Raw genomic sequence first — 23,384 nt, forward strand, 5'->3', positions numbered from 1 at the left:
ATCTGCCAAGCCTGGGGAGTACCAACAGGCTCTGGAGCTAGAGCTCTCATCGTGGATGAATTTAGAAGCCCCCAGCCAGCTGCTGGGCTCTGGAAGCTGTACGTGGAGCAGCCTGGAGGCAAGAGCATTGCTTTCAGAGAGCTTCCCCATCACCCAGTGGATCCACCTGCAGCCAGGGTGAGGCTCAGTGCTCCATGACCCAGTGAGTGTGCAGGCTACAGAAGACTTGGTTACCGGACACTGTGTAAGAGTTGCCTTGTGAAAATTATGACCCACTGTTATGGGTTGAATTGTGCCCCTTCCGAAAAGATATGTTGAAGTCCTAACCCCCAGTACCTGAGAGTGTAACCTTATTTAGAGATAGTGTCTTTACCGAAGAAATCGAGTTCAAATGAGGTTGAGTGGGTCCTAATCCAATGTGATTGGTGTCCTTATGAAAAAGACAAAAGTGTGGGCAAGTGTGGAATTCGTAATATTTGAGATGAAGGTAGAGGTTTACAAGCTTCATTTGAACATAGAAAAATGAAAGTTTAAAACCTAGAAGCAAGCTAGGTCTTTTATAAAGAATGATGTAAATCATGTAACAGAGCTTGAGTCAGGACCAAAATAGTTCAGAAGCTGTGGAAACACAAGCCAGGAATTTATTTAAAAAATAGGTCAGGTGAAAGGTCAACTCATGTGTGAATGGGGCAATTTAGATACTTGTGTATCTCACAAAGTCAAGTGAGGAAAATGAGAATTGAAGAAAACGATTTCAAGTGGAATGGGTATGGGGGTGAGGGATTCATGGGCACGGGTCGGGGAGGGTAGAACAGGACCAGGGAGAAAGGTTTGCAGTGACCAGGATATTTCAGATAAGACCCAGTGGTTTGATTTTTTTTTTCCCCATCTTCTCATAAAGGCATTCAGCTGGATGTTCATTTCTGATCTTGAGTTTTGATTAAAGGAGTCCTCTGGTAAATCCTCTCCCTTACCTCCCTCCCTCTCTTTGGAAGTGTATCCCTAATTATAGGCCATGTATAAGATTTACTAGATGAAATCAGCAGCTGTAGATAGGACACCAGACTTGCAAAAAAATCAACCCACTGTTACCGTAAAAAGCCCAATTGTGAATTGCTTCTTTGGCATCTGGCTATAACAAAAACACCCTTTGCTATTTAACATTAAAAGTGAATACAGTAGAATGAACATTGGCCTAGAATTAGGGGAGCCTGGAATTCTAGTCCCCTCCCTGTTACCTGGTGCTTCTGTGGTATGACCAGGACCCACACATAGGTTGTAGCATCTGCATAGTTTTTGCTGTGAAGACAATTACTTTTCTGGTCTTACTCAGAGCTGATGTATGCAGTGAGGCCCCATCATTCTTAACTGTTTTGGAAATGTGATCCACCAGTGTTCCATGTTTAATATCGCAGAGTCTTGTTTTTCTTTCTTGAGCATCTTGAACCTGGAGTGTATATGAAGATTCTGAAGTAGGTGCTCTTTCAAACTCAGGAGTGGTGGGCCCAAGAAACAAGCTGAGGCTCGTCCATGAATCAGGGTGGAGTGCAGCCAGGTGGCCCAGAGGCCTCCCATATTCAGGCCTCTGCACAGGACCCCAGAGGCATGGAGGCGGCTCAGACCACAGCCCATCCATGGCTTTTACTTCCTTTCTCCACTTTCTGTGTCTGGCCCCTTGCTCTGTTTGCCGGCTCCTTTGTCTCCTACACGTCTGAGTTACTGGGAGTTTTGCCCTCCTGCTTTCCTCTGCTGGCCGGCTCTGGAACGGTCCTTTGTTTACCTACTTGCTAACTCAAAAAGACAATCTCCTCTCAGGGTCTCAAGGGTTTGCCCATACATATTCTGGTCAGCCAAAGCATGGAGGCCATGTCTTCTGAGGTTCAAGATAGTTCCTGTCCATGTGCTCATAATTGTACTCTTCATGTGCCTACTGTTGGAAAGTCAGTAGGAAGATGGGGAAAGAAACCAACCTTCCCTGTTTAACTCCAGCCCCTACATTTTAACTCACATGAACTGCTTGGCAGCTGTAAATTTCCTTGTGACTTTCAGGCATGTGGTTTATTGTATGAACTTCTGGTGTGTCTGTAAAAAAAAAAAAAAAACAACAAAGCAGCATTCATTCTTTTCATCGATGGTGAACCCAGTGTTGCACCTGTTTTGTAATCCATGTGATGCATCTAGTTTGTTATCTCTTGCTGAGGAACCATCCACCCCAGAATTTAGTGGCTTAGTTGTTTACAACGGTGCATTACTTCTCACAATTCTGCAACTTCGACTAGGCTTAGCTGGGCAGATCTTCTGTTCCTCATGGCATATGTTTGGACTGAAATACCAGATTTGACCCGTTCACTCACATGCCTGGCTTCTCAGCTGGAGTGGTCAAGCACCTCTCCCCAAGGCTAGCTTGGGCTTCCTCCCAGCATGGTGGCCTCAGGGTGATCAGACCAGACTTTTTACATTGTGTCACGCTTCTGGTTTCTAGCTTCCTTTAGAGGCCTGAACTGACACAGTATCTTTTCTGCCATTTGCAATTGGCCAAAGCAAGTTCTAGGTCACGGGAGGTTTGAAGTCAGGGGAGGCAGCCTCCAACTCTTGGTGAGGGGAACAGCGTACTGGCGCAGAAAGGGAAGGAATTGACGGAGGCCATCTTTGGAGATTTTCCACTATAGTCTCCCTGGTGATACATCTTGATTTATTTGGTCTTCTCTTTTTATTCTTAATGGCATTATAGGATATAGGAACATGGGGTAGGCCGGCCTTAGTTCCATGGCCTTAAACTGTCAAATCTTTTACCGGCAACTCCAGGGTGCTTTGGAAAGGCACTCGTGTCTCTGCCCTAGGCTGCAGGATTGCACGTGTTCCTCGGATGCTTCGGTGACTGCTTTAGGAAGTACAAGAAAAGCTAACATCACTGGAGCACTTGCCATGAGCCAGAGCTTGTGCTTGTGTCTTTTTCATGTATCATGTTATTAAATTAACATAATCTTTCCAGGCCTGTGCATATAATTTCAGTGGTAGTTTCTGGGTTGATTCAGGTGCTTAAAATCCAGTGTGACAACACTGGTACCAAAGATTCGAAAATGCTACCCATACTCAAGTTGCCAGTCCCTCACTTCATAGAGCACTTATTCCCATGGGATACTTAGGATGCACTCTCTTTTCCTTCTTCTCTTTCAGAATCTCTTTTGTCCCTTTGATATTCCATTAATTATTTATTTGTCCCACTCTGGTTCCTTCTACCCCCAGGTCCAATGTCTTCCATTGCAACCAGTGCAAATGAGGGACCCTGGGGGGAGGTCAGGGAACGGAAAGTAGAGCTGAGTTCGTTCTGAGTGGAAAGAAATGCTCTGTGACCACACACAGACCACACCTATCAGGCCACACACACACACACAGAGCGGCTGCCTTCCCACACCTTTCCAGGGCAAAAAAACCAGGTCGAGGGAGAGCATAATGTAATACCTGGTTCTCTACTGTGCCTACATTGTGCATTCAGTAAACTGGGATAATGACTATTATAATATTATTTTACACAGGTATATCAGCAAACTCGGAACTAGTACACACCCTGAAAAATGCTACCAAGGTATTACATAGTGTGTTTTTATATTGCATTTGTGTATTTTTCACAGCTTTATTGATACATAATTTGCATAACATAAAGTTCACCCATTTAAATTTTAGCACATTTACAGAGTTGTAAGCCATCACCTTAAATCTAATTTTAGAGCATTTTCATCATCCCCAAAAGAAACTGTTTCCATAGTAGTCATTCTCCTCACCACCCCACTCCCCAGCCTTGGGCCACTACTCTACCTTTTTTCTCCGTGGATTTGTCTACTCTGGATATTTCATGTAAATGGAATTATAGAATGTGGCCTTTGGTGACTGGCTTCTTTCACTCAGCATAATGTTTTTTGAAGTTCATTTGTGCTAGAGCATGGATCAATACTTCATTCCTTTTAATGGCTGAGTAGTCTTCCATTGTATGGATGGACCACATTTTGTGTTATCCATTCATCGGTTAATGGACATTTGGGTTGTTTCTAGTTTTTTGCTATTATGAATTTGAACATTCGTATACAAGTTTGCATGGACATGGGTTTCAGTTCTCTTGGGTAGGTATCTTGGAGTGGAATTGCTGGACCACATGGTCACTTTGTTTGACCTTTTGAAGGGACTACCCAATTGTTTTTCAAAGTGGCCACACTATTTTTCATTCCCATCAGCAGTGTGTGAGGGTTCTAATTTTTTCACATCCTTGCCAATGGTTGTAATGATGCACATAGCAATTTTAACCTGTCTTTCACTTAAGGATTTACCCAAATATAGCTAAATTCTGGTGCTCAGCCATGTGTGTGTGATGGGTCTAAGCAGAGTTCAGGCATTCATTCAACAAACGTTTACTCGGCATCTGTTATGTACCAGGATCATGGCCATTCAAGATGATTTTGGTCTTGTGGAGATGGACAAGCACACCGATGGTGAGAGTCCTGCGCACCTGCCGGGTTCATGGCAGAAGAGGCTTTGGAAGCATAAAGGAGGAGCATTCATTCTGCAGTACACAGGACAGGATTCTGGGAGGGGGGATGCTCATGTCTTAAAGTCTTAAGAAGACTTTTTCTTTTTTTTTTTTTTTCCTTAAGATTTTATTCATTTATTTCACAGAAAGAGTGAGAACACAAGCAGGGGGAACAGTTGAGGGAGAGGGAGAAGCAGGCTCCCCGCTGAAAGGGAGCCCAACGTGGGGCTCTATCCCCGGACCCTGCAATCATGACCTGAGCCGAAGGCAGATGCTTAACCATCTGAGCCACCCAGGCGCCCCAAGTCTTAAGAAGACTTAAAGAAAGAAAAGAAGGGGTGCCTGGGTGGCTCAGTCGTTAGGCGTCTGCCTTCGGCTCAGGTCATGGTCCTAGGGTCCTGGGATCGAGCCCCACCCGCATCGGGCTCCCTGCTCGGCGGGAAGCCTGCGTCTCCCTCTCCCTCTCCCGCTCCCCCTGCTTGTGTTCCCTCTCTCGCTGTGTGTCTCTCTCTCTCTGTCAAATAAATAAATAAAATCTTTAAAAAAAGAAGAGTCAGGCAAAGTGGAGGTGTTGGCTGGGGAGAAGGAATTTCAGGAAGAACTAACACTTGCCTAGAAGGTTCTAGAGCTTTGGAGCATGGGGACGCAGGAGCTTCGTAAGGCTGAAGGGAAAGGTTGTGGCTTATAGTGGGATAGTGGTCCAGAAAAGATGCTAGAAAGCTAGGCAAGAACATAAACACCTTGTACTTCATGCCAGGCATTTTAATATTATCCTGAAGTCATGGTGCTATAGACGGATTTTGAGGAAGGCAGCAATGGGATTGGGTCTTCATTTGGGAGGTCACCCCAGCAGCAATGTAGGGAATATCAGCTAGAGGGATGGCCAACGGGGGCGGGGAGGCTGAGGGCTCTGCCTGGATGTCATGAAGGCCTAGCCTCAGTCTCATGTGGAAGTTGGTCTTGGGGGGTGTGCCGTGTTTTCTGGGGGAGCTGCAGTTGTATGAGAGGCCAGCCCAGCCAAAGGCCCTTCCACAAGAGGCAGGTCTGTAAGGGAAGGCAGGGCAGCCTGCAAGCCCCTCAGAGCCTCAGCCGGATCCCAGTGAATAAAGGTCTTTGGTTGTAAGCACCCTGCTTTCACCTGCTGGGCCTACCCCTGAGGCACAGTCTGGGCTGAGTTGAAAGGACAGGGGCAGTCCGAGCTAATCCAGTAACGTGCCTCAGACCACCTCCCTTCCTGCACAGGGTTCCCGGGTCTCACTTGGGGGGGGAGACCCCCATTCTGCTTCATCTTATGAACTCTGCTGTATTTGGGAGGCTCTTTCCCTCCAAAGTCCTACATCCCCCTGAATGGGGTCAGGGTTGTGGTAGAAGGCCCCCATACAGAGCTGGACAGCAGTCCCCAGGGCCAAGTCTTCTTGATGTTAATGAAAATTACCTTATAGGGGCGCCTGGGTGGCTCAGTCGGTTGAGCGTCTGCCTTCGGCTCAGGTCATGATCCCGGGGTCCTGGGATCGAGCCCCGCATCGGGCTCCCTGCTCGGTGGGGAGCCTGCTTCTCTATGCCCCTCTCCCACTGCCCCTCTCCCCACTCGTGCTATCTCTCTCTCTCTCAAATAAATTAAATAAAATCTTTAAAAAAAAAGGAAATTACCTTATACATAAATTTATAAACATTTCTTAAATTGTACACACTGTACACCTTAAACTTACACAATGTTATGTGTTAATAAAGCAAAGCTGGAAAAATAAATAATATTTTTAAATGTATATATACGTTTCTTCTACTTTATTAAATCACACACTCCTTTTGAGGTATCTCTGAAAAATAATCCTGTGATGAAATCATCAGTAGTTGCTTTCCACATGGCAGTCACTGAAGAAATATTAAATGGTTAAACATTTAAAAATGTTTCTATCTTATTTCATGTTTAAGTGAAATATAACACAAAAGTTATGTCTAGAACTCAGGGAACGTTTTTTCTTTAATTTTTATTTTACTTTTAAGTAAACTCTGCACCCAGCGTGGGGCTTGAACTCACATCCCCGAGACCAAGAGTCACACACTCTACCAAATGAGCCAGCCAGGCGCCCCTAAGAGCTCAGTGAACTTTTACATATAATCATGCAGATTGACATACACTCATCCCAGAAATTCCCCTTGTATTTCTTGACACTTACCCTCCCTTCCAAAAGGTTACTGCTGTTATTCCAACTTTTAACACCATAATCTTGAGCTTCAACTGGAATCAGCTTCGTACACTATTGTGTCTGGCTACTTTTGCTCAGCGTAATGTCTGTGAGCATCATAGATGTTCTTGCATTTACTGACAGTTTGTCTGTTTTCCTGCTGATGAACATTTGAGCTATTTCCAGTTTTTGTCTATTATGTTTAAAGCTGTTGTGACTGTTCTAGTACAGACTTTGGGTGGCCAGATGCATCCGTTTCACCCAGAAATTGAATTGTCAGGTCATAGGTAGGCATATGCTTAGCTCTGTAGATAGTCATAGATATTGCTGACCAATTGTCCAATTTACACACCCGGGAATGGATTGGACTGTGTAAAAAAAAAAAAAAGTTTTTGTAAAGTTTATTGAACGTCAGGTCAGAGAAGAAATACAATGCAATGGCACAAATCTAGCTTTAAGTCACATTTTTGAGAGCCGCCTGGCTGGCTCAGTCGATAGAGCGTGCAACTCTTGATCTCGGGGTCATGAGTTCAAACCCCGCGGTGGGTGTAGAGATTACTTAAAATTTTAAAAATAAATAGGGGGGCCTGGGTGGCTCAGTCATTAAGCGTCTGCCTTCGGCTCAGGTCATGATCCCAGGGTCCTGGGATCGAGCCCCGCATCGGGCTCCCTGCTCGGTCGGGGAGCCTGCTTCTCCCTCTCCCACTCCCCCTGCTTGTGTTCCCTCTCTCGCTGCGTCTCTGCCTCTGTCAAATAAATAAATAAAATCTTAAAAAATAAATAAATAAAAATTAAAAATAAATAAGTCACGTTTTTGACATGTGAATAGGCGAGCTATCAGTTTAGCATTTATCTACATTGCAAGTCCCTTTCTGATTGAGATGTATATAATTCACCCTTTTAATTAAGAGTACAATTCAGGGGTTTTTAGTATATTCACAAAAGTGATGCAGCTCCCACCACTGTCTAATTCCAGAATATTTTCATCACCCCAACAGGAACCCTTTTATCCATTAGTAGTCACCCCAGCCCCTGGCAACCACTAATCTTGCTGTCTGTATGGATTTGCCCATTCTGGACATTTCCTCTAAATGATGGTTAAACTTTTAAGTTACCATTTCTTTGACATGTTGTTGTTGTTGTTGTTGTTGTTTCAGGATCCCAAGCACTTCAAGTCAGAGAAGACAGGACGGGGACAATTAAGGGAAGGCTGGAGAGACAGTCATCAACCCATCATGTGTTCCTACAAGCTGGTGACCGTGAAGTTCGAGGTCTGGGGGCTTCAGACCAGAGTGGAACAGTTTGTACACAAGGTAAGTGAACGAATGGCAGTTCCCGGACTGTGGACACAGTGACTATCTTTCTGTAAGCTGGCGTGCACGACATACAACACATGCCCGGTACTGAGCCAACATGACATCACTGTATCTGGAAAACACTGTTTTTGTGAAAATGCACTTTACATACAGGTTTAATTTGATGCTTTGTACCTCATTTCTCATTCTGTGACCTCGACATCTATTGGCTGAGTATATTCAGGAAGTTAGATTTTCAGTACTAAATACTTCTTCCCTTTGGCGTCAGGCTAATCTAGTTGCAGACAGAAATACTTGTGCTGGGTACTCGGGTACTTGGGTTCCAGGCTGAGGCACGGGGCTGATGTGTGTGTGCGGCCCCCAAGATAATTGTCACTCAAAAGATCCGGCAAATATAGGGGCGCCTGGGTGGCTCGGTTGATTAAGTGTCTGACTCTTGATTTCGGCTCAGGTCATGATCGCAGGGTCGTGAGATCGAGCCCCCACATCAGGCTCCGTCCTGGACGTGAAGCCTGCTTAAGATTCTCTCTTTTCCTCTTCCTCTGCCCCTCCCTCCCTGCTCATGTGCTCTCTCCCTCTCTCTCAAAACAAAACAAAAAAAATCCTGCAAATATAGATACCTAAGGTAAGACACCCCAAGAGACAAAGTAAGAAATCCCAGTGGTCCTTTAGATGGTGCACCTCAGTATTTCTGGTCATTTAATAATTCTGTTAACAAAGAATTATTAACAACCTCAAAACACAGATTTCAATCGTATACCCACTTTAGCTAAACATGTTTATTTTGTCGCAGGAACAAAACTTAGTGATGATTTAAGTTTGTTAGGGGCTTCTGCCATGACTCTTATTACCCTCTTGGAAACAAATGGAAAATGCAATGTTGAGCATTGCCCTTTGTAACGCCTCCCATTTTCATAAAAATAAATACTCCCCGAGTTGTCTCTACATTCCAGATAAGCTGGATATCTGTTTATTTTTCCACTTAAAAACTGATAAAGAATAGCTTTCTGAAATTCTTTCAGGGGCCCTGTAATTTAACTGTAATGCACTGAGCTTTGTGTTACTTAGATGGATTTGTCTACGAAGATGGGTGGCCAATTGGCAATAACATGTATAAAGTTTTGAGGTCCGAGGAATAGATGGAACTTTCGCTCATGATAATAGCAAACTCTAGAACATATTTGAGAGCTTTGGTGTTTTCTTAAATAGAGAAGTGTGTCGATCTGCTCCTTTGCTGCGCTCCAGAACCCATTCTGCCCACCCAGAAGCAGGAGCCGAGTGAGACACGTGGAAATCAAGTTCGGGGGGACCACCTGTTTCCCTGTGTCCCAAGTTATTAAGCACAAAGATGCTCCCAGAGTAAATATCTTCCAGCCTCAGCTCTGTGTTTGGCTTAGGCTGTATCTTCCTTGACTTCCTGTAACATCTCCCCCCCTGTGTTTTTTTTTAAGATTTTATTTGTGTTTTTCTTAGAGAGAGAGAGAGTAGGAGGGGAGGGGCAGAGGGAGAGAGAGTCCCAAGCAGAGTCCACACTGAGCACAGAGCCTGACACAGGGCTTGATCCCATGAACCTGAGATCACGACCTGAGCTGAAACCAAAAGTCAGACGCTTAACCGACTGAGCCACCCAGGCACCCCACCCCCTCTTATTTTTTAACCCAAAATGATCTCTTACTAGGCCACTATATAGTGCACTTAGCATGTTCTCCTTCCACGAGGCCTATTTAGATTGCTGTAGGGCTCACTGTGTTTCTTTTCTCACAGGTGACTTTGGCTAGTTTTGAGATCCTGTTTCTTTAAAATACCTGTAGGAATTATGCTCTAGGAAAAGGCCTTCCTATTGCCCATTTCCAAATATAAGGAAGTGTTTTCAACGCCCCCAAAACACACCTGCTCTGGCACATGAGTTGCTAATGAGTATATGAGGCTAGTATTTGCATGGTTTTAAAGTACCAGGGACGCCTTTTTCTGAACACCTTTGTTTTTTAAGACTCTATTCACAGTTAAGGGGGAAAAAAATGTTCGAAAGTGAACCATTAGCACATTATTGAATTCTTGTTTCCAGCAGACAGCTGTGTTGTGCTTAATGTAATAGGGTATATTTTACTGATGCCCCGATGCTGTTCTTTTCATTTCCATGAGTTTGACACAGTCAGCATTCAAGTGGGTATGGTTTCATGTTGTTTCTTATTTTCATGACATATTTCCTCCTTCTGCATCATAAAAGCTTCACTAGATATCCAGAGGCGTGGAGAAATAAACACATCATTATAAATGCTTCCCTTATTTCTGCAAATTCACCAGATTAAAATCTTTCATTTACTGAAACGTGCCTGAACCTTTCACGAAAGGTTTTTGACAATTGCTAGATTTGTTTGGCAGGAAGAAAGGAATGTTGAAGGGAGCGCGTGAGTATCCAAGAAACGTAACACAGCGTATTTATAGAGGACACCAAGAACACCATACACTCAAGGCACATGAACAGCATTACACACACACAAACTATGGATCTTTCTTAGTCTCCTAGGGCCATTATGTGTCACCGTAAGAAACAATTTCATTCCTTTTGTCTCTATTTGTCTCTTAGCATTCCCATTATGTTCTATGCTAGTTGAGGTCTCTATTTTATTTCTGTCAATAATAGTTGACTAAACTGCTTTTTTCCCCCCTTCTGTTACATGAAAGTCACGCCCAAAAAGATATTTACTTATCTTGTAACCCACACCTTCAAATATTAAAAAAAAATTTTGACCAATATTTAGGATATTTCATCAGAGAAGACTAAGTGCTCTTTGCTTAGAAGTCACTTGCTACCCAGAAAAGCGTTCTTGATTTCCAACATTCATGACCTCTTAGCGATAGTGAGAGACACCCTCCCACAAATGAAAATTTGAACCTGTTTCAGGTAAAGATAAAGGAAGAGGGGACACCTGGGTGGCTCAGTCGGTTAAGCGTCTGCCTTTGGCTCGGGTCATGATCCCCGTGTCAGGCTCCCTGCTCAGCAAGGAGCCTGCTTCTTCCTCTCCCTCTGCCCCTCCCCATGCTCATGCTCTCTCTCGCTCTCTCTCTCAAATTAATTAATTAATTAATTTTAAAAAAAATAAATGAAGAGAAAAAGCTCAAGGTGGTTAGCCTAGAGATTCATTCCAGTCATTGCTGTGTGCCTGCCAACCAGTTGTCTTTAGTGTGTACCCCTCCCAGTTCAACTTTCAATGAAGATGAAGAGATTAATTTACAGCAAGTGTAGCACGCCATGAAAGGGCTGAGCAGGTGAGCGAGCCCATGATCTGTGTCTGTGAGACTGTATTTGCCATCACATGGACAGAAGGATGGAGAAATTTATAATTGCCAGGATTCCTAGAATTGGGAACAGTCTATTTTCCAGGTAGTTTTCATCAAACGTGGTATTATTTCAACTTCCTTCTTTTACTTTTTGTAGGTGGTCCGGGATATTCTGCTGATTGGACATAGACAGGCTTTTGCATGGGTTGATGAGTGGTACGGTAAGTCAACTTCCCCAAAATAACTTCCAGAACAACTTCAGAACCTGTTGATTTGGGCTTCAGTCCATCTGGCTTCAGATGCTACCTAAAAAGACAACAAAGGCAGGACTATAGCCCCCTGAAGTAGAAATAGCACTGTTTGTGGAACATGATGGTGGAGAATGTAATGATAGAAGCTTGGTCTAAAATAACCATGATACAGCTGACCCTTGAGCAACATGGGTTTGAACTGTGTGAATCCACTTATATGCAGATTTTTTTCAGTAATTATAGTACTATAAATGTGTTTTCCTTATGATTTTCTTTTTTTCCTCTTCCTTGTGATTTTCTTAATAATATTTTCTTTTCTCTAGCTTACTTCATTGTAAGAATATAGAATTGATTACATAGAGTGTACAAAATATGTGTTAATCCATTGCTTATGTTATCAGTAAGGCTTCCGGTCAACAGTGGGCTATAAAGTAGTTAAGTTTTGGGGGAGTCAGAAGTGATACGTGGATTTTCATTTCGGTGGGGGAGAGGGTGTGTGTTGGCGTCCCTAACACTCTCATTGTTCAAGGGTCAACCGTACTTCGTTATTGACTAATAAGTAGGACCTCAGTATGTTTGATGCTGGCATACCTGATAACACAGGGCTCCAAAATTCTCTCTTGGGTGGGTTTCAAGCCCATCCTAATTTATCCCAAACTTTGATTCAAGATCAAAACTGTCTGAAGCATCATATCAAGTAAAAGCAGTCCTTTGATTGAGAGAACACTTGAAACACCCCCTCACCAAAAACATGAGGATCCTGCAAGAATTCAAAGGCAGAGGCATATAGGTGCCCCTTCATCCTAACTGAGACTATTGTGGCTTTTTTCTTTCTTTCTTTTTCTTTCTTTCTTTCTTTCTTTCTTTCTTTCTTTCTTTCTTTCTTTCTTTCTTTCTTTCCTTTCTTTCCTTTCTTTCCTTTCTTTCCTTCTTTCTTTCTTTTTTTTTTTCATGATTTGGGAGGAGTGAAACAAGTTCTGTACATTTCCAGTAAGTGAAGATCAGGTTTGCTTCATCCCATGATGGATGGACCACCCTTTCCAGATCCTCAAGCACTGTTGCTTGGTCCACACAAATCTCCTACATTCCCAGAATCAGTTGTCAGAGGCTAGTGTCCTTGACTATAAATAGAAACGAACACACCCAGTTGGTGACTTGGGTTGGATCTGATCGTCTAATGAAATGCCCTCCTCCTTGGCCTCTCCCTAAGTCACATTGAATTTGTTCCGAGTGTAACCTAGATTGCATTTTGGTGCTTTTCTGTCATTGTTCCAGCAATCCCTCCCTCCCTCTTAGCAGCAGGTATCACATTTGAAGTGAAAAGCTACATTGGACTGAACGGGTAAAGACAACGATGTTGTTAGCTATTTCTGGGCCACATTTAAAAGACGTGGTTCTGCAGGGTTTTGTTTTTTTGTTTGTTTGTTTGGGGTTTTTGTTTTATTTTTTGCATTTTTCCCAGATCCGCATCTTCGAAGAGCACATGAATCTTCTTGGGTTTGTCCAAAGGCAGACCTCTGGAAGAGATTTCTTTTGAAAGATTGTCATTTCTTTCTTACACCGCCAGCCCCCCACGGCCCCCCAGGACACTGCTTGCATGCAGCAGGTACCCTGGCTTGCCACATTTTCATGACGTCTCCCATAGTTGTCTTTGTGAGGCAGGTAGAGGGAGAGTCTGCTGTGGTGACTTTCCCTGACGATGAAACGAATCTTTCTGGTTGGTTTTTTGTTTTTTGGGTTTTTTTGTTTTTTTCCAGGGGAGCTTTTCTCAGATTCTTAGAAAGGGAGCAGAGACCTTAAGAACTACTGGTCTCTCCCAACTTGGGCTCCTCTAAGCTCATGGTGTCCTTGCCACCAACACTAAGGGAATATCAGACGGATATTCAAAAATTAAATTGGCAAGTGAATGGGAACCTCAAGGGCCAAGAATCTGCCACTTTGAAGACCAAGAGACAGGGCACTTTGATAGATTTCTCTCTAGAGCCAGAATGCCATAGAGGACTTTCCAGAAAAGGCAGCATCAGAAAGGGTAGCTGGTTCATGATTAAGAGGACAAAACACTGCAAGCCTGTTGATGAGAAAAGAGGGTTTGAGCAGAGGCAGGCTATAGAAGAAAAAAAAAAAACGTGGATGGGCATCCAGTAAGTGAATAGCTCAGGTACAAAAAATGGAGGCCAACTCTTTTCTTTAACACCAGGGGCGAGGAAGAGACTTAAAGACTTTTAGTCAAAAAAAAAAAAAAAATCCTCAGACTATTACAGGGGCCCAGAACTAGACTAATGCATCAGAGAAAAATAGAGGCCTCCAGTCCTGGAGAGCTCTCAGAGAAGAACTACCTATTTACTCAGGATGGCTTAGGTGGACACATTAACAACTCAAGGAGACTATTGACAAAAAGCCTTTCTGTATCTGAGCAGAAAAATAGTGTGTGGTTTAGTGGATCTAGATCATGGGGGAGTGTGTGCTCCCCAGAGAAGGTCTCCACCCCCTGTATACACAATCTTAGCTCCAACCAAAACAAGCAGCCTTTTCACTCAGCTAGAAGGTCTAAGAACCATGCCATCAATTTCATGTAAATTACTGGCACCCTTGCCCCCAGCTGAGCTGCTTGCCAGGCAAACAGTGGCTCCTTCCTTAGATGCAGACACTCACTCAATCAAATGAATGGAAGTAGCCCTGCCCACAGACTGCCTTCTCAGCCCCCTATTGGAGGTAATGCAAGGGACTGTGGGCCTTTCAGGGAAGTGGGTGTGTCACTGTCCGCCTTCAGTTTTGGCTACCTGAAGTTGCTTATTTTTCTTTGGTCTGTATGGGCTCAGTGAGGCTCGCATTAGTAAACATGGAAAAGGTCCAAAGTTAAAAAACAAACAAACAAACAAAAACGCTTTGCCTGTATCTTTTAGCACTGGTGCAAAGTGAGGTTCCCCGCCCAGGAACATCAGTTCCCACTTGGGTACTTGTTAGAAATTCAAATTCTCAGGCTCCGTCTCAGACCTACTGAATCAGGTACTCTGGGGGTCTAGCCCAGCAATCTGTGTTTTAACAAACCCTCCAGATGATTCTGGCTAAAGTTTAAGAACAACTTTAAATCAGATTAGATTGTAACAGGCAGTTTAATTAATTCAGTCCAAACAGATTAGAGAATGGTAGGTGTCTTCCGGGCCAACTGGTAAGCTCTGGTGCCTTGTGAGAATTAGAAAGACATCCCTCTGGGCAGATTCAGGAGGCTTAGGGCTGAATTTTAGTCCCATTGACCTCCTGGCCGTGTGTTTGTACGTATACAACCTACACCATAGGCATTGGCACCCCTGGATGTCTTTCTCCTTAATTAAGCTAACCACCTCCAGTGCTTAATTAAGAAGAAGGAAAAAAAAAAAAAAAAGGACATTGTAGATGGTGGTTGATCTTTTCTTACCCAAGGATTAATTTCTATCATTTCTGAGTCTGAACATATGGCTCTCACATAACTCATTCCCTAAACAAATTTTATTCTGTTCATGTTCCTTGTAAAGTATAACCATGTACATTGTTGGATGAGTTGAGGTGTTTTTGTGGCTTTTTTTTTTCCCCAAAGCCTTGATTGGTCTTTATCCGTGAGCCTTGGGTCTCTCTTGCATGACTGGAACACTAATCAGAGAAGAAACAACACATGTCAGAAGATGGGGTGATAGGGGGTCAGATAAAAATAGGCAGCGCAGTTTCACAAAAACATAGTTTTGCTTCACAAATCTGACAGTATTTTGAGAGAGGAACAAAGGATTACCAGAGAGAGGCTGTGATTGAGTGGAACCTCATGAATGTCTTTGAAGTCCAGACCGTTCCAAAAAGGTATGGGGAGTAGTTCTGGTGAGTATAGATGAAAGTCCCTCATGAAAGTGGCTTAGAAATTATTCTGGAGTCCCTAGAGCAGGCCTAATAAGGAAGGAAGCAAGCTCAAAGTGGAGAAAGAAGCTTACTTAAGGACTAGCATTAGCTGGTTGAGTTCACCAAGCCAGCATTGTCCAATGGCTTTCGGGTTCCTGAAATACGAATTTCAGTGCCATGGCTCTCAGGCAACAATTTTATGTGTGTGTGCTTAATGTTCACTTTTCTGGGGAGAGAACTCGTAGCTTCTCATCAGATTCTCAAAGGGATCTGTGACTCTCCTCTACCTCCCCAAATTAAGAACTATGAAAAAAATCATTACTGTACATTGCAATTCTAGATCTTATTGGTCTGAATTACATAGAAAAGGTATTCACTAAGACTTGAGGATTGGCTACTTTCACTACAAAAACGTGGAGCCACCCCTAAGCTATTTATAACAATCATGTATTGAATTTATAATCATTGTAAAGAGTTAAAAAAAAAAAAAAAGGCACTTCCCAAAGGATGACTTCCATTTTGTCAGAGCCAAAGGAGTATCATATCTCATTCATGGTTGCTGGAGCCTCCCCCCCACCCCTAACCCAACTGCTTGTTCAAGACTTCCATTTTGACTTAGTGTAAGGAAAAATTACTTCTGTTTAGGCTGAGGATCCTAGAAGAGGAGAGAAAATGTTTGTAGAAGGAAACAAACATGTGGCATTGGGCAGGTCATTGAATGAAAGTATATAACTCTTATTAAAATTTTAGCTGCTGGGGCGCCTGGGTGGCTCAGTCATTAAGCATCTGCCTTTGGCTCAGGTCATGATCCCAGGGTCCTGGGATCCAGCCCCGCATTGGGCTCCCTGCTCCGCGGGAAGCCTGCTTCTCCCTCTCCCGCTCCCCCTGCTGTGTTCCCTCTCTCGCTGTGTCTCTCTCTCTCAAATAAATAAATAAAGTCTTTTAAAAATATTTAAAAATAAATAAAATAAAATAAAATTTTAGCTGCTGCAGCTATGTAATACAGTGAAGGAAAATACTTGCTTGCAGACCTTGTGTTCCATGCCATCTGTAGTTTTGCTGTATGTCCTACTGACTTCTATCCTTTCAGATATATGATCTTGCCTCCACAAACTGTGAGATCAACCTGCCTTCTTTAAAAAATGAAGTGATTGAAAGAAAATTGCCACCATAGACAAAGTTGGAAGACTAGGGCAACATGTTTGTAACATAAGTAGCTAACAGAGAATGAATATGTATAATATATAAATAGGTCCTATAAATAAAAAATTCAGCAACTCAGTAGAAAAAAAGGTAAAGAACATGAATAGGTAAACCATAGAAAAACCACAAATGGCCAGTAACCTTGGTACTAATCACAAGAAATATAATGAAAATGAAAATGATATGACATTTGTTCATCTGATAACAAAAAATTTAAGATAGTGATAATACCCAGTTTTGGATAAGGTGGGAGAACAAACAAACAGTTTCTATAAAAAGGATAAATACAAATAGCTTATGATCCAGCAATTCCACTTATCGAAATTTAATCTTAAGAAATGTACATGTGCTCATGACTGTAGGTACAAAGCTATTCAGGGCAGTATTGCTTAGAAAAGCTAGAAATTTGGGCGCCTGGGTGGCTCAGTTGGTTGGGCGACTGCCTTCGGCTAAGGTCATGATCCTGGAGTCCCGGGATCAAGTCCCGCATCGGGCTCCCTGCGCAGCAGAGAGTCTGCTTCTCCCTCTGACCCTCCCCCCTCTCATGTGCGCTCTCTCTCTCTCGTTCTCGCTCTCTCAAATAAATAAATAAATAAAATCTTTATTAAAAAAGCTGGAAATTAGTCTCAGTATAAATGTTTATTAACAGGAATATGATCAAATAAATTATGATACACCCAGACTGTGAATATTGTTTGCAACAGTTAAAAAGAATAAGGTAGTTCTAGGGGCACCCACCTGGCTCAGTCAGAAGAGCATGCAGCTCTTGATCTAAGGGTCATGAGTTTGAACCCCACATTGGGTGTAGAGATTACCTAAAAATATATTTAAAAACTATATTAAATATATATTTAAAAAATAAAAAAGACAATATGTATAGTAAAAATGGGATAGTATACCATAGTATGATTCCATAAATTTAAAAATAAATGAGACTATATGTGTGTGCAGAAATATACATGTAAATTCATAGGAAAAACATCTGGCAACCTGTACCTCAAACTCTTAACAGTGGTTACATCCAGAAAGAATAGGATTAGTGGGAGAGGTTAAAAGGAATTAAACTCTTTTCTCAATAAAAATCAGTACTATTTGAATTATTTCTCTGGAACATAATTCATGCATTAATTGAGTGATTCAATAAATAAGCACTGAAACCCTTATTTAAAAAAAAGGCAGAAAATCTTTGAAGCCGACCAAGCCTCATAGAGTGGAGGTATATTTTGTTCTTAAATGAAAGCTTTTAGGGACGCCTGGGGTGGCTCAGTCGGTTAAGCGTCTGCCTTTGGCTTTACGTCATGAGCCCAGGGACCTGGATCAGGTCCCACATCGGGCTCCTTGCTCAGCGGGGAGCCTGCTTCTTCCTCTCCCTCTGCCCCTTCCCCTGCTTGTGTTCTCTCTCTCTGTCAAATAGAGAGATAGATAGATGATAGAAAGATATCTAGATAGATAGATAGATAGATAGATAGATAGATAGATAGAAAGCTTTTAGTTCACAGTTGAGGAAATCAAAGCAGATTCCTCAACAAATCCCCCGGGGCTTCTTGGACAAGGCTGGACTGTTGGTAGAGGTGGAGGTGCCCGTCTCAGCCCAGTCACCGGGCAGAGGAGGCTCTACTCAGGCCATGTGACCTCCACTTGGCTGGAGCAGATCAGCTCTCCCCTCATCTGAAGGAGGGTAAGAAAGAGAAGGGAAGAAATGGGCTCACAAGAGGGCAAAGAAAGGAAATCTTGTGCCACTGAAGTGTAATGAGGAGGGGATTCATGCCCCCAGCATACTTCCCAGTGCTGATCGCATCACTTATAGATAAAAAACAGATAGAGAGCCTCCAACAGCCTAGTGTCAAAGATACTATGATGTATGTTTCTGAACAGCAGAAATATCGTACTAGTTACAATGTTCTCTTAAATCAGGGAATTAGCCCAGTGTTCCTTGCTTAGAAGCTTTTTTCTGAGAAACCTTCTTTCCGAAAAGTAAATTATGACCTTTCAAATCTATATACTAAGGGGTGATTATTTATTAGTTTCTTTGCAAAATAATGGACGTAAGTTTCCTTGAAGAGTTTCATTGATACACATGAGTAGTTGTTTGCTGGAAACCAAGAGGTCTGAACCTAAACTGTTAGAAGTCACTCTCTGGTCATTGAAAATCAATCCATAATGAAGAAGAACCATCTCTGAAAGTATAGTCTGTCATTGGGCAATGCAATTGAATTTACTAAAAAATCGATTCCTATATAGATTTTGGGGTAATATACTTTGCAGAAGCAAGACATAATGCATTTTACCTGAAAACCTAAACAGGAATATATTCACTTGATTAGGCTTTCCATGAATTACTGAGGAATACTGGAAATATTTACATCATTTCCATAAGTATGCATGATATGTGGGAACAGGATTCAGACCAACATATTTTCCTTCCTCAGTAGGGACCCGATTATCACCGTCTTTTAGAGAACCACCTTACTAGAAACGTTCATTCTTATGTGGTCTAATTGGGAGATTTTTTTTCTTTTAGATGCAATTTTCTGAAACTTTGTTTCATAACTCTTCCATTTTAACAACAACAACAAAAAGGATCATGTATCTGGAATGAGCCGAAATTCTAGAAAACTATATTTTCTCCTCACCAGTTCCAAACTGATGGTATTTGACCGCAAATTATCGATTTTAAATAAGGTTCTTTTTTTCATTCTTACACAAGTACAGTGTATTTGATGTAGAAAATACAAACAACAGGAAGAAAATGAAAATTATCTATAATTCCAACTCCTGGAAACAGTCACTGTTAACATTTTAAAATGTATCCTTTTAGTCTTTTTAAAATGTATATAATGCTTTTCCAACAGAGATGATTTCACAGAATGTGTACAGTTGTTTTACCTCCTATTTTTAACAATATGCCAAGGACATTTCTCTGTAGTGTTAAATATTCTTCTACATCATTTTTTAATGGTTTCGTAGTACAGTCTGTCCCCTGGGTTCTTTCCCATTTTTCACTGTTATGAAAAAGGCAGTAATAACTATCTTTGTTGTTAAATCCTTCTTCACAACTACAAAATTGAGACATCTTTGAAAGCACACAGTCACACCGTTTAAGCCCTTCTCTTAACACTGAGCTAATTAAAGATAAAGAACAATTTCTGTCAGGATTCACTAGAACAAAGAAACTAAAATGCCTTTGTTTTCATTTTCCAAATTACTGTCATGCGGGGGGGGGCAGGGGGGAATGGAGGGGGAGAAAGTGTCTAATGAACATATGTATAGAGAAATTTCTCTAAATCTTAAACTTCTGGCTTAAAAATGACCTCGGTATTCATTCCAGGTGTATTTGTGTTTAGGAAATTTTGATAACCAGCCTTTGGAATTAAAGTGATTGCATTGAACGAATATGCTCTTATTGTTAACTAAGATACATTTGTTCTAATTACAAAGCAGCATGTGTTTGTTGCTTTCCAATTCCCTCAATGAAAAGCATGCTCTTTGCTTGGCTAGACTGCTGCTTAGCATCCTTGATACTTACATTGCTTATGGACAACATTTGTGATCTAAGGTTTTGGGGTGTGGGGTCGGGGCGATCATCAGCTAAATAAAATAGCCCAGGTCTGGATTTAGAGCCGCCCTCCCTCTTGGCCCCAGACCGCACTGAACTGAATCATAAAGTTCTGGCACGTGTGCCCTGCGGAAATGAAGAGAATCTCACATGACATACATGGATTGATATAAAAAGACCACCAAACCACATGATGCAGGAGATACTTAAGGAAAAATTTCCAGTGTGAATACCCGCTCTGAATCCCCACCAAGCTAATTCGCAATCAGGGTGGTCGAGTAACCAATTATTCAAGCATACCTTCCTTGTAGAGAGGCATGAAGTTCAATTCCGCCATGACCGCACCAGAGGGATGCCTGTCTGGGAAAATTGCTGATAGAATGTTGTCAAGTAACCAAAGAGCGGGTGGGGAATGGAGGATAAAACAGCAGATGTAGTTCAAGTGAGAGTAGTTGTTATTTGTATGCATTTCATATACTGAAGACGGATGGGTTCTTTGCTTAATGCAGTTTTTCATCAGTTGGATTTAGACAGGGTTTCTCAACCTTGGCACCATTGACATTTTGGACCCGCTACTTCCCTGTTAAGAACGGGCAGTGGTAGGTTATTCCAAGGCCTCACAGGCCCCTACTGTCACAAAATTGTCCCCCATTGGGAACCACTGGATGAAGAGATCATTATCCTGAAATGCTGAAAAACTACAGACTCAGGCCCAAAATCATAATGTCATGTGCCATTTTATTTATAGATCAGTGTGGGTGAAAGTAGCGCCAGCCATCTCCAAGCTGTTAGACTAGACTTGAAGTTCGATATAGACCCGCACTCTCTGACACTATGAATCCTGTGCAGAAATACAGCTCCATGTGAGCATTGCAACCAAATATCCCTGGTCCCGGTAAACATCATGTGTCTGCCTTCTATGTCATGTCTCCTGTACTAGCAATGAAAGTGCCCTTTCTCTTGTCAAATGCATTGGTTTAAGGAAACCTCCAAATCTATTTTGAAAGGTATCTGACAGGTAAGTGTTAAAGCAAACAAACCTGACCCTGTCCCCATGGGGATCTTCTAAGAATGCTTTAGGAGATCTCAGGCTATGGCACTGCCCACGTGCTAATACTCTCCACCCATCTGGCTCACTTTACAAGATTCACCCCTAAATAATTTCCACTCTTCTCTGTTCTAAGACTGTTTCGACTTAACTTCCTTGCACTCACTCCCCCTTTGGCTGGTTTAGCTAACTTTATGACGTATTCTTCATAAAGTTAGTGAATTCCCTGCTTTTTTAAACCTCTCTTTGGCTTCCGCTACCGTCTTTTCCTAAAGTCTCCCCCATTGAAAGTTTGCATTTAATAACAGTAGTTGCCAACGTCTTGACCTTTTTGCAGATATGACAATGGATGATGTTCGGGAATACGAGAAAAACATGCATGAACAAACCAACATAAAAGTTTGCAATCAGCATTCCTCCACTGTGGATGACATAGAGAGCCATGCCCAAACAAGTGTATGTAGAATTTTTAAAACATGTTGCCCACCCTTTACCAAACGTACACTTAAACTGATCTTTGAAAATACTGCAGACGTTCAGTTCTCAACATTCCACACAAAAACATGTCGTCACCCAGAGGCTGTTGGGGAAGAACGTGAGCTGGGTCTAAACTGGACAGTGTCACCTCTTGCTTCTAGATTTTTCGATTCTTAAAGAATTCGTTTGATTTGGGGGTTATTTTTCCGCTCATAAAACCCAAGAACGTGGAGAGTGGAAACATTTGTGGCTGGTGAATGGCCTGCACCGTGAAGGAGAGGAGACAAAGCAGGTGTCATCTGAAAACTAGAATATCGTGACAGTAACTTTTAAAAATATAGTTATTGCTCAAGTTATTCATTCAAGGGACAGCTTGTGGCTCATCTGGTGTTTTAGATTTCTTTACATTTGCTTTGAAATGCTTTCTGTGGCTCCCTCTAGCTCTTCTAGCCAATCCTTTCCTTTTTGCTTCGGTTAATCTCAAGATGGGGCTGCAGTCTGTGCACACACTGGCTGAGCAGTGAAGGTGCGGTGAGCTAGGAATGTGCGGGGCCACGTAGCCCATCCAGCCTGGGACTCAACATGAGACTCAGAGAGCCACGGGTTATTTAGTGGCACACTGGAAATTGAGAGCTGACTGTATGGTGCATGCCAGCATTTTAAATATAGTTCTCAATCATTCATGCTAATGAAGAGGAGCTAAGATAACAGAGAAGATATAATCAAGTCATTTGTATGTATCTTTGGCCAGCACTGTGATCCCTTTGGGTATCAGCTTGAGCCCGCGTGTCTGCTAGCCCACACCCGAGAACAGTACCTATTAGATATTTAAGAAGTTGATAATGTAGGTAAAGACAGTTGAGCAGTGGCTATGGTTGTAAATGGGGACTTTAGAATTTTGACGATCTTTTTGGTTGCACTTTGGAAGTTTTGGGTTCAGTTTTTAGAGCATGTATTTGGAGTATGCCCTGCAAGGCTCAAGTGCATGTGGCTTACTCTTGAGGCTCAGATGGCCCTAACGTTTCCTCCCCGTTGTAGCATGCAGTGATTGGGTTTGCGGAAAGCTATGGGGTCAACTTACCTGGGGTGTTCCTCTCTGTGCACAGGCCCTTGCCAATAGGACTTCCCTTCTCCCTCCGTCGCTGTTACTCGTTAAGGAAACTGTCCTTGGAAGTCCATCATCCGAAATTCCCTTTTCTTTTTGGAATGACTCTAGTTCTCCGTCAGCTGCCCTCTGAAAGCTGCTTGCTTAGAAGTGTGATCAGACAAAGGAAGCCAGAGGAAAGGGGGAGATGCCACATTCCAAAGGATTCTAACCACTGGCTTTTCTCATTCTAAGCTCTTACGGTTTTTAGCTTCAGGCTCTTTGTTTGGTCTTCTTTCTGTTGTACTGCCTTTATTACCATTAGAAAGTCAGTTTACTATGGAGACAGTGGTACCTAGAATGGTTCTCCCATGGGAAAGCCCCATGCATTCTCTGGCTGCAATTCACTGTCGTTCCCATGACTTCAGTGTAAGAGATGCCTATCTCCTCAGAAGTTACACAGAGTGGTTATTTTGAGTGCTTATGACATTTCCCTTATTCTTTGGAATTCCATCAAATTGGACATCATTTATTTTTCCATTGTCTTTCTTTGCTATCGTAATGAAAAACAGTTGAAATCAAGAGGTTGCTGTCC

General features: G+C 42.4%; 1 protein-coding gene across 1 annotated transcript in view; it reads left to right on the plus strand.

The window, feature by feature from the left end:
• The window catches only part of PITPNC1 (phosphatidylinositol transfer protein cytoplasmic 1), a 238,294-nt gene that overhangs the window by 212,077 nt on the left and 2,833 nt on the right, over window positions 1–23,384 (plus strand). The window contains exons 8-10 of the mRNA XM_073883281.1: window positions 7,866–8,021; window positions 11,464–11,527; window positions 21,566–21,684. Coding sequence (XP_073739382.1) covers window positions 7,866–8,021; window positions 11,464–11,527; window positions 21,566–21,684 — 339 coding nt within the window. The remainder of the gene's footprint in view (window positions 1–7,865; window positions 8,022–11,463; window positions 11,528–21,565; window positions 21,685–23,384) is intronic.

This window comes from Callorhinus ursinus, unplaced genomic scaffold, assembly GCF_003265705.2.
Source record: "Callorhinus ursinus isolate GAN/ISIS: 27379988/994484 unplaced genomic scaffold, GSC_fseal_2.0 scaffold50, whole genome shotgun sequence".
Classification (NCBI taxonomy): Eukaryota; Metazoa; Chordata; class Mammalia; order Carnivora; family Otariidae; genus Callorhinus; species Callorhinus ursinus.